The 11896-nt window shown below is 31.7% G+C and overlaps 2 protein-coding genes across 2 annotated transcripts; both read left to right on the forward strand.

Annotated features, from left to right (window-relative positions):
• On the forward strand, nt 1-3342 carry LOC116848468. The gene is made up of 10 exons (XM_032824583.1): nt 1-59; nt 323-494; nt 933-1052; nt 1201-1318; nt 1689-1953; nt 2067-2183; nt 2249-2339; nt 2587-2732; nt 2922-3054; nt 3139-3342. Exons 1-10 carry the CDS (start codon nt 1-3, stop codon nt 3190-3192), a joined length of 1275 nt encoding a protein of 424 aa, XP_032680474.1. The 3' UTR covers nt 3193-3342.
• A 4782-nt stretch (nt 3343-8124) lies between these two features.
• Nucleotides 8125-9529, forward strand: LOC116848475. The gene is made up of 6 exons (XM_032824598.1): nt 8125-8244; nt 8310-8400; nt 8648-8793; nt 8983-9115; nt 9200-9283; nt 9364-9529. Exons 1-5 carry the CDS (start codon nt 8207-8209, stop codon nt 9251-9253), a joined length of 462 nt encoding a protein of 153 aa, XP_032680489.1. The 5' UTR covers nt 8125-8206; the 3' UTR covers nt 9254-9283; nt 9364-9529.
• The last annotated feature ends 2367 nt before the right edge of the window (nt 9530-11896 follow it).

An 11896-nucleotide genomic window follows, 5' to 3' on the forward strand; every position in this document is an offset into this window, starting at 1 on the left:
ATGTGCGCGACTGGAATGCAAGTGCGCTTGCGTGGACATTTAGATGACCAAGTCGTTTCGTGAGTGTTATTCTATGGGAAATAAACATATGCATATGTTGAATTTCTCTCGGTGTCAGATCGATAGCCAGCCTTCGCCCCTTCAAAGTCACGAAAGTGCATGTGTCTCGATCTCATAGAGATATTACGCATCGTAAGCCTACAGTTACTTTTCATTATATAATTTGCACTCGAATTTATATTGAACGGAAGAGAATTATAGAATAATAGTTTAAACGGTTGAAATAAGAGGATCTTGCAAAAATTTCGTTGACTTCCTACAGTCAAACGCGTCTTGATACTCGTAGCGAAATGATCTCTGTTGAAACTGAACATTTTTCTATTAATCGAACTCTTCTGCTAGTACTTGGCTTATGGCCTTATGAGCGATCAACACTTGTCCGACTCCAGACTATCATACTTTTTGCTATACTGATGAGTTTTATAATATTTCAGGTATGTCTATACTGTAACTGCACATGTATTGTGTAATAGAAATGGCCGCACAGTTGTCTACAGTTCTGTAGTAAATGTCTACTTTGACTTCAAAAATATGTAAACTATAATATGATTGTTGCATGTAACTGCACTATACTATTTAACATTGAACATATATATAGTAAGATGCATCAGCAGTTTTTGAAAAGTGACATAAACACCAGTTGGACTTATTGATTAAACGTTATTTATTATTAACGTTCAGAATTAATTTTTTAATATAGCTCATAATGTAATATTTACTCAACATAAGATTTATAACTTTTTTTATATAAAGTTAATTATGTTATTTTATCATAGATATGAGGGCAATAGATTATTTTAAATTTGCACTTTGGTAGTTAAATAAAGAAATAGTTTTTAATATCGTTATTAAAAAAAATGTATTGCCTGTAGACTACAGTCCTTCTAACTGCAGAATGCACTTCCGATCTTCTCATAAATGTTTTCTGCAGCACATTATTATGCTGTGTTTTATTGGTTAATTTTCTTTCGTTCTGGATTAATATGCGAACTGTAAGTTGAAATTTTTTGTGGCATATTTAACTAAGTGTTATCTACTCGTGAATTTTTCTACATAGACATTTTTTAGAATTCTTTAATAAGTCATTCTTTAACATCACACAATATTATTTATTGTTATAATATATTATTACTATAACAGGTAACATGTTTAATGGAAAGATTACAGGAAATTTGTAATGAGTTGAAGGACGAGAATGAAATTGCAATTATAAAAAGATATGGTTATCGAGCGAGACAAATTACTATTATTCTTACACGTAAGATAACCCTCTTCATACTTACTGATACATTACGATATATAATGGATTATAATCGCTATAAAAAGTCGGGTAACCATTTCACTATCTTGCACGTATGTGTGCAAACTTTTAAGTTATATTAAAAAATATCTAATTAATATCTTAATAAGGAGTTACTGGTGTAAATGTATTTTAACGATTACGTATGATATTTAAGTTATTATTAAAAATAACAGAAATTGAAATATTTCGATAATCAATTTTCTGTCAGCCTACAAACATAATAGAGAAGTTATATTTTGAGTACATTTCGTTTTACAGTAATTCTTTACTAATGATTTTTAAAAAACACTAATTTATATTATTACATTTTTTTTAATGTCCTTAGTGTTATACACGTTCCCTGAAATCGTAATTATTGCTCAGCCAATTTGGCCACGCGTTCTTGGCATTTTTTTGTTCCTGAACGAATCTTTGTACCGTCGCAAAACGTTAATCTTGACCGAGTACTTTGTCGATCAAGAAAAATATTCTTACTTAATCATGTTGCATACGAACATAGCAGTTTTCATAGGAACGTTTGCAATGGTAGCAACAAAAACGCTGCTTCTGGTGTCTCTTAACCATGCCTGTGGAATGTTTAGTATCGCCAGGTGATGAAGCCAATAGCAATATATAGTGAAATCATGATTTTTATTAGTGTATTTTCGCACGTTGATTAAATAAAAAGAAAGTTATATAATTATAGCGAGAAAATTATTTACAGTTATCGCATAGAACGAGCAATTACAAACAATAAGCGAGAAAATGTTAATCTAAAAGACCAGAATGTGATTTTTAAGAGGATGATCTATGCGGTAGACATTCATCGTAAAGCTATGAAGTCGGTATTTATTTGATAACACTTATCTAAAATAAATGTGATAACATTCTCTTATATTCTTAAAGATACTCCAGATTTCTAATATCCAGCTTTGAGAGGACTTTCTTTCTTCTCATTGCGTTAGGCGTCGTTAGCTTGAGTCTTAATCTTTTTCGAGTGAGTTTTTCCGGACTTTAAACGTGTCTATGAATGAGGGGAGTTAATATCTCAATATACGAACTTACTGATAACAAAAATAGAGAAACATAACTATTATAAATTAAAGTTTTTAAATTGTATTGTGCGTGTAAAAACAAGTCAGAGTGAAAAAAATTTTGATATTATTAGATTAGATTGGTAGTTTGTACAAGTAATATCACTTATAACTATTGATATTTATGAGCTTGACATTATTTGCTCTTAGGTCGTTCAGCTTGCATCATCCGGAAGTAATAAAGAGGAACTTTTATTTCGTTTCATATGTATAATTCTCATTCTTATATATATGTTTTTCTGCAACGAAATCGGACAGGAAATTACCGATCACAATGATCAAGTATATTTAACTGCGTAAGAAATACATTATTTTTACAATATTGATTACAATCGTATACTTCTTATGTGACCTTTTTGTAGACCAATAATAAAACTAATGAAAGTAAAGCTTAATATTATTTCTAAAGCGCGCACATATGTGAACATCATTGTTTTATCTCTTCTTACTTTTCTCGAATTTATATTTTAGTCATTATATTGTAGATACAAAGTGATGTGGTATGCAGCGCCCTTACATGTGCAGAAACTAATATTGTTTCTGATACAAAGAGGTAACAAAACTTTCGGGTTGCATGTGGGTGGATTATTTACCTCATCTTTACAGTGTTTTGCAACGGTAAAAAGTATATAATATAATGAAATATATTCAACGCTACCTATGTCGAACGGACATCACAAAAATAATGTTTTTTACTTGCAGTTGGCGAGTACATCAGTATCTTATTTTACCGTAATGTATTCGACGCAACAGTGACGTAAATACATCATTTAATAGTACATCGAAATGTAGTAAGTGAGCGTGACAAGTTCTCTTCGTTATATTGTTATTGGAAACTTTTAATTCATTCTGTATATTATCTTTTTTATAGTTCTTTTTAGTCGGTAGCATATAATTTATCAGGCAATCAGGTTATTAGAGATTTATATTTTACCACTTACTCCATAGTTGATACGTCGAACTTAAGATAAATGCGACTAATGTTTTCGCCAACGACCAAACGTGTTGCACGAGTGCTAGCACTGGAATGAAGTATTCGAGTGATGAAAAGAGCGATTACGCTTGCGTGAACTTTGACAAGTCGTCTCACGAGTATTATTAATATTTTGTGAGAAATTAACATATGTATGTTACATTTCTTGTGTTACATTGATAATTAATATTTTTTCTGTTGCAAGGAGGTTAAAACTCTCAGCCTGTCTGTAAATAGACTATATACAGCATCCCTGTATTTCACCTCGGCAAAAAATATCATGCATTAGAATATATTCAACGTAGCATATTTCGAGCAGGCAACACGACAGAAGACATCTTTCATTGTAGTTAGCGTGTGCATCGGTATCATACTTTACCATTATGTATTCCACGCAGCAGTCTCGTAAACATCCATCATTCAGTAGTATATTAGGATACAGTAGATGAACGTAAAAAAATATCTCAGTTCATTCGCTTGGCAGTGACAGTTGAATAAATTTATGCAAGTTACATTTCAGTTTCGTTGCCAAATCAGTGGCGTTACCTACACATTAACTATCTACTTATCAACTATTTTTCTGTATTTTTAGTATTCAATCTTGTATAAATAATGTAACAATTGCTCTATTATTTATTGATTTTGTTTATTTCTCAATTTCAGTTTAATTAAGACGAATATTTACGATCTTCGTAAAATTAATAATTTTAGATGCCGAGAAGAGACTACTTAATGTTCGTGTATATTTAGAGATGCATTGTACAATACATTTAAGAAATATAACCGACGTAACGTCTGATGCGCTTCGAATCATTTTTAGCTATTTAAAGACGTTGACCTTAATGAGATGAAAACAAACGTAGAGACGATGGGGTTATTGGAAAATAATTTTACTTGGAACAACGTGCGGCACCAAGTGAAAAGTGTAATAAGTGAGCAACGTGCTTAGATGGTTTGTCTTAAGGAATGTGTATAATTGACGTAGCTATGTTTATTGATTGTCCGGTATTTTATGAAATCTTTGGTTTCATGCCGATACGGCGACACATTGCATAAATTTGCGTATCTGCTCTCATTCTGTTGCGCACGACGCAGATCGTGAGATATGCTTCGAGATGGTGCTGATTCGATTATACTTTATCGGCAAATAATTTTATTCGGGATATAGGTGGGGTATAGGAATGGGATATAGGTGAGACACCGCGCGTGGCTAGTAATTGGTGAGCATTTAATACAATCAAGCACATTTACGACTTTAACATTCCTCAGATACACACAAATGTATTAAATCGTTCAGGTGCCGCCGTGTTCAAAGAAGAGCTGGGCACACACAATTCGTCGGATTTATTTATTTTCTTGCAAAATTATGAAATTTAGTCACTCTATTGACTGCAAAATGAACACTTTTTAGAATAGTTTCACTATTGAATATCATAGATTTGAGCATCATATACATTATATACATTAATTCGGCATGTTCGTGAAATATATTAGCACTAGTAACAGTAAAAAAATTCACAAGTAATTAGAGATTTACACTTTACCGACGTTAATTCCACAGTTAACACGTGGAGCTTGAGACAAATGCGACTGACGTTTTCCTCAACGATCAAACGTGCCTGACGAGTATTCATACTGGACTGAGGCACTTGAATGATAGAAAGAGTGACTATGTTTGTGTGAACTTCGACCGGCTAGTTGTCTTTTGAGTTATTTCATGAGAAATTAATATATATTGAATTTCTTCCCATTTTACATGAATAACTGATATTGTTTTTGTTGCAAAGAGATTAAAATTACTATTTTGGGTATGGATGGATTGTTCACGGTTTCCCTCAGCAAAAAATACATCATGGATTGTAGGATATTCCGAATAGGCAACACAACAGAATTTATTATAGTTGGTTAACACAATTTCGAGTGTGCTATCTTTTCAATAAATTTATTGTTTGCAGATGACACCATTTATGATTGCTGAATATATATCTAACCTTTTCATTAAAATTGTTACTTCCATAATATTTTCTTGTTCTACAAAGTACTCTCACTAATTTTTTAGTTTCTAGTCTCGAAAGATTGTCCTTCTTATTAATTTTATGTGATGTGCTTAAGTTTTATTTGATTGTTTAAGTCTTAATCTCTTTTGAGTGAGTTTTTCCGCACTATTAATTAAATACATCTTCGAACGTGAGTGGTAAAATATTTCATGATATTTAAATACGCGCAGTAGTAAAAAAAAATAATGTGATTGTAAGAATGTAAAAAATGTTTAGTTTAAAATTGCTGTAATTCCAAAATTTCATGTTGTCATAAAAAAAAGAAAACTTATTTATATTATGATTTGCAAGTACATCGGTATCTTATTTTATCGTTATTTTACGCAAGTGACGCACGTTAAGTGACGCAAATTTACAACGTTTAATAATATTTGGGAGTACAGTAAGTACGCGTTGGATGATATTTGGTGTTCATTAATGTATGCGTGCAAGTTAGTGAATTTCTCCGAAGAAAGCTTTGTAAAAACATTTAAATTATTAGATCAATATTTTACCGTCTATAATTCCGTGGATGGTATCTTGCTATATTGCGTCGGATCGGCTGATGTGTCTCCCCATAACCATGTGTGTCTCGTGGTTGCTGGCTTTAGAATGAACCATGTGCGCGACTGGAATGCAAGTGCGCTTGCGTGGACATTTAGATGACCAAGTCGTTTCGTGAGTGTTATTCTATGGGAAATAAACATATGCATATGTTGAATTTCTCTCGGTGTCAGATCGATAGCCAGCCTTCGCCCCTTCAAAGTCACGAAAGTGCATGTGTCTCGATCTCATAGAGATATTACGCATCGTAAGCCTACAGTTACTTTTCATTATATAATTTGCACTCGAATTTATATTGAACGGAAGAGAATTATAGAATAATAGTTTAAACGGTTGAAATAAGAGGATCTTGCAAAAATTTCGTTGACTTCCTACAGTCAAACGCGTCTTGATACTCGTAGCGAAATGATCTCTGTTGAAACTGAACATTTTTCTATTAATCGAACTCTTCTGCTAGTACTTGGCTTATGGCCTTATGAGCGATCAACACTTGTCCGACTCCAGACTATCATACTTTTTGCTATACTGATGAGTTTTATAATATTTCAGGTATGTCTATACTGTAACTGCACATGTATTGTGTAATAGAAATGGCCGCACAGTTGTCTACAGTTCTGTAGTAAATGTCTACTTTGATTTCAAAAATATGTAAACTATAATATGATTGTTGCATGTAACTGCACTATACTATTTAACATTGAACATATATATAGTAAGATGCATCAGCAGTTTTTGAAAAGTGACATAAACACCAGTCGGACTTATTGATTAAACGTTATTTATTATTAACGTTCAGAATTAATTTTTTAATACAGCTCATAATGTAATTTTTACTCAACATAAGATTTATAACTTTTTTTATATAAAGTTAATTATGTTATTTTATCATAGATATGAGGGCAATAGACTATTTTAAATTTGCACTTTGGTAGTTAAATAAAGAAATAGTTTTTAATATCGTTATTAAAAAAAATGTATTGCCTGTAGACTACAGGCCTTCTAACTGCAGAATGCACTTCCGATCTTCTCATAAATGTTTTCTGCAGCATATTATTATGCTGTTTTTTATTGGTTAATTTTCTTTCGTCCTGGATTAATATGCGAACTGTAAGTTGAAATTTTTTGTGGCATATTTAACTAAGTGTTATCTACTCGTGAATTTTTCTACATAGACATTTTTTAGAATTCTTTAATAAATCATTCTTTAACATCATACAATATAATTTATTGTTATAATAATAATTACTATAACAGGTAACATGTTTAATGGGAAGATTACAGGAAATTTGTAATGAGTTGAAGGACGAGAATGAAATTGCAATTATAAAAAGATATGGTTATCGAGCGAGACAAATTACTATTATTCTTACACGTAAGATAACCCTCTTCATACTTACTGATACATTACGATATATAATGGATTATAATCGCTATAAAAAGTAGGGTAACCATTTCACTATCTTGCACGTATGTGTGCAAACTTTGAAGTTATATTAAAAAGTATCTAATTAATATCTTAATAAGGACTTACGGGAGTAAATGTATTTTAACGATGACGTATGATATTTAAGTTATTATTAAATGTAACAAATTGAAATATTTCGATGATCAGCTTTCTGTCAGACTACACACATAATAGAGAAGTTATATTTTGAATAAATTTCGTTTTACAATAATTCTTTACTATTGATTATTAAAAAACATCAATTTATATCATTGTATTTTTTAAAATGTCCTTAGTGGTGACCGTGTTTTTTCAAATCATTACTATTGCTCAACCAATTTGGCCACGCATTCTTGGCATTTTTTTGTTCCTGAACAAATCTTTGTTCCGTCGCAAAACGTTCATCGTGACGGAGTACTTTGTTGATCAAGAAAAGTATTCTTTCTTAATTATATTGCATGCGAACATAGCAATTTGCATAGGAATGTTTGTAGTGGTAGCAAAAGGAACGCTACTTCTGGTGTTTCTTAAACATGCCTGTGGAATGTTTAGTATCGCCAGGTGATGAAGCCAATAGCAATATATAGTAAAGTCATGATTTTTATTAGTGTATTTTCGCACGTTGAATAAATAAAAAGAAAGTTATATAATTATAGCGAGAAAATTATTTACAGTTATCGCATAGAACGAGCAATTACAAACAATAAGCGAGAAAATGTTAATCTAAAAGACCAGAATGTGATTTTTAAGAGGATGATCTATGCGGTAGACATTCATCGTAAAGCTATGAAGTCGGTATTTATTTGATAACACTTATCTAAAATAAATGTGATAACATTCTCTTATATTCTTAAAGATACTCCAGTTTTCTAATATCCAGCTTTGAGAGGACTTTCTTTCTTCTCATTGCGTTAGGCGTGGTTATCTTGAGTCTTAATCTTTTTCGAGTGAGTTTTTCCGGACTTTAAACGTGTCTATGAATGAGGGGAGTTAATATCTCAATATACGAACTTACTGATAACAAAAATAGAGAAACATAACTATTATAAATTAAAGTTTTTAAATTGTATTGTGCGTGTAAAAACAATTGAGAGTGAAAAAAATTTTGATATTATTAGATTAGATTGGTAGTTTATACAAGTAATATCACTCATAACTATTGATATTTATGAGCTTGACATTATTTGCTCTTAGGTCGTTCAGCTTGCATCATCCGGAGGCAATAAAGAGGAACTTTTATTTCGTTTCATATGTGTAATTCTCATTCTTACATGTATGTTTTTCTCCAACGAAATCGGACAGGAAATTACAGATCACAATGATCAAGTATATTTAACTGCGTAAGAAATACATTATTTTTACAATATTGATTACAATCGTGTACTTCTTATGTGACCTTTTTGTAGACCAATAATAAAACTAATGAAAGTAAAGCTTAATATTATTTCCAAAGCGCGCACATATGTGAACATCATTGTTTTATCTCTTCTTACTTTTCTCGAATTTATATTTTAGTCATTATGTTGTAGATACAGAGTGATGTGGTATGCAGCGCCCTTACATGTGCAGAAACTAATATTGTTTTTGATACAAAGAGGTAACAAAACTTTCGGGTTGCATGTGGGTGGATTATTTACCTCATCTTTACAGTGTTTTGCAACGGTAAAAAGTATATAATATAATGAAATATATTCAACGCTACCTATGTCGAACGGACATCACAAAAATAATGTTTTTTACTTGCAGTTGGCGAGTACATCGGTATCTTATTTTACCGTAATGTACGCAACAGTGACGTAAATACATCATTTAATAGTACATCGAAATATAGTAAGTGAGTGTGACAAGTTCTCTTCGTTATATTCTTATTGGAAACTTTCAATTCATTCTGTATATTATCCTTTTTATAGCTCTTTTAAGTCGGTAGCATATAATTTATCAGGCAATCAGGTTATTAGAGATTTATACTTTACCACTTACTCCATAGTTGATACATCGAACTTAAGATTAATGCGACTAATGTTTTCGCCAACGACCAAACGTGTTGCACGAGTGCTAGCACTGGATTGAAGTATTCGAGTGATGAAAAGAGCGATTACGCTTGCGTGAACTTTGACAAGTCGTCTCACGAGTATTATTTTGTGAGAAATTATCATATGTATGTTACATTTCTTGTGTTACATCGATAATTAATATTTTTTCTGTTGCAAGGAGGTTAAAACTCTCAGCCTGTCTGTGGATAGACTATATACAGCATCCCTGTATTTCACCTCGGCAAAAAATATCGTGCATTAGAATATATTCAACGTAGCATATTTCGAGCAGGCAACACGACAGAAGACATCTTTCATTGTAGTTAGCGTGTGCATCGGTATCATACTTTACCATTATGTATTCCACGCAGCAGTCTCGTAAACATCCATCATTCAGTAGTATATTAGGATACAGTAGATGAACGTAAAAAAATATCTCAGTTCATTCGCTTGGCAGTGACAGTTGAATAAATTTATGCAAGTTACATTTCAGTTTCGTTGCCAAATCAGTGGCGTTACCTACACATTAACTATCTACTTATCAACTATTTTTCTGTATTTTTAGTATTCAATCTTGTATAAATAATGTAACAATTGCTCTATTATTTATTGATTTTGTTTATTTCTCAATTTCAGTTTAATTAAGACGAATATTTACGATCTTCGTAAAATTAATAATTTTAGATGCCGAGAAGAGACTACTTAATGTTCGTGTATTTAGATGCATTGTACAATACATTTAAGAAGTACAACCGACGTAACATCTGATGCGCTTCGAATCATTTTTAGGTATTTAAAGACGTTGACCTTAATGAGATGAAGACAAACGTAGAGACGATGGGGTTATTGGAAAATAATTTTACTTGGAACAACGTGCGGCACCAAGTGAAAAGTGTAATAAGTAAGCAACGTGCTTAGATGGTTTGTCTTAGGGAATGTGTATAATTGACGTAGCTATGTTTATTGATTTTCCGGTAATTTATGAAATCTTTGGTTTCATGCCGATGCGGCGACACATTGCATAAATTTGCGTATCTGCTCTCATTCTGTTGCGCACGACGCAGATCGTGAGATATGCTTCGACAACGAGTAGAAAAGTTCCCCGCCTGCTACTTTACCAACAGTTTCGCGATACGTCATGCAATTTTATTCCGCTAACTAGTTCGAGGAAAATTTTAACGTAACGAGGAAACATCGCGGTTCGTAACGGTGCGACGGTGCGCCGAGAGAAATTGCTGGAATTTCAACGTAAGTAAGCAAAATCGTTTAAAGGGACACTCATAATATAAAGTAATGCACGCGTCGGCTTCGGAGAGATCGGATAAATTGGATAACGTTAAAGGTTACACAGTTTTCATAGAAATTAATTAACTGCGGAATTAAATAAGACTGAAAATACAAGCAAACAAATCGGTATCGCTTTCCGTAATATTTATACAGATATTTTGCCTGTCACAATTTGTTTTCATATCACCGGTGAGGCACAAACATAAACATTGATTTTTATATATATGTACACATATATACAATTAATCATTAATTTCTTTGTCATTCCTGTATTTTAATATCACAATTATGTTAACATTAATAAAACGTTAACAATATAACATTAGAAAATATATTTTCTACAATTAATATAGTATAAAATAATTTTGCAATGCATAGAGGATACTGTATAATTTATAGCGGATAAAATCTTACTAAAAGGAGATATTTTTACTTCAGAAAATTATTCTGTTTTTATTATTCTATATTTTTAATTTTAAGAAATTATTCTCTATTTTTTTTTAATTGACTTCAGAAATATATATTTTATTTTAATTAGTAGAATATTATGTAATGCGAATATGAAATAAAAGGAGAAAATACACACACATACATACATGTGAAATAGTACTATTTTTATTATTAATTATTAATAATTTCATGAAAACGCATCCAGCACGACAGAGCATTGATTAAAGCGTAATGGTGATAACGAACATAATAATATCGAATCATTGCGAGTAAATGGACAATTATAAGGACGTATATTTCACACACGAATCGTATAAATGCATAAAACAGCAGCATGTAATGCAAGGTGTGGTTTTACATATTTATAAAGTTACGGTATTTTTTAGTAATTTCCTAAATTTATCGCGTAAACATGCAATTAACATCTTAAATAAGTAATATACACAATTTTTGGTCACGTATACTTTGGTGTCACGCTAAGAGTGACGGAAAAATGTATCCGTTTGAATCCATTAAAGTTTGTCAGATGCTAGCGCGGTTTCAATTTGCTGAGTGGAAATTTAATTCTCGCAGCGCAAAAAACATAGCGAGACCACATTTGGACCACAGCGGTATTTCGGTTTAAGTTATATCTCACTACATACATGTATACACACACAGTCGGGCGAAAGTA

This window comes from Odontomachus brunneus, unplaced genomic scaffold (assembly GCF_010583005.1).
Source record: "Odontomachus brunneus isolate Ranch 3 - 2012 unplaced genomic scaffold, Obru_v1 Obru_scaffold_096, whole genome shotgun sequence".
NCBI lineage: Eukaryota > Metazoa > Arthropoda > Insecta > Hymenoptera > Formicidae > Odontomachus > Odontomachus brunneus.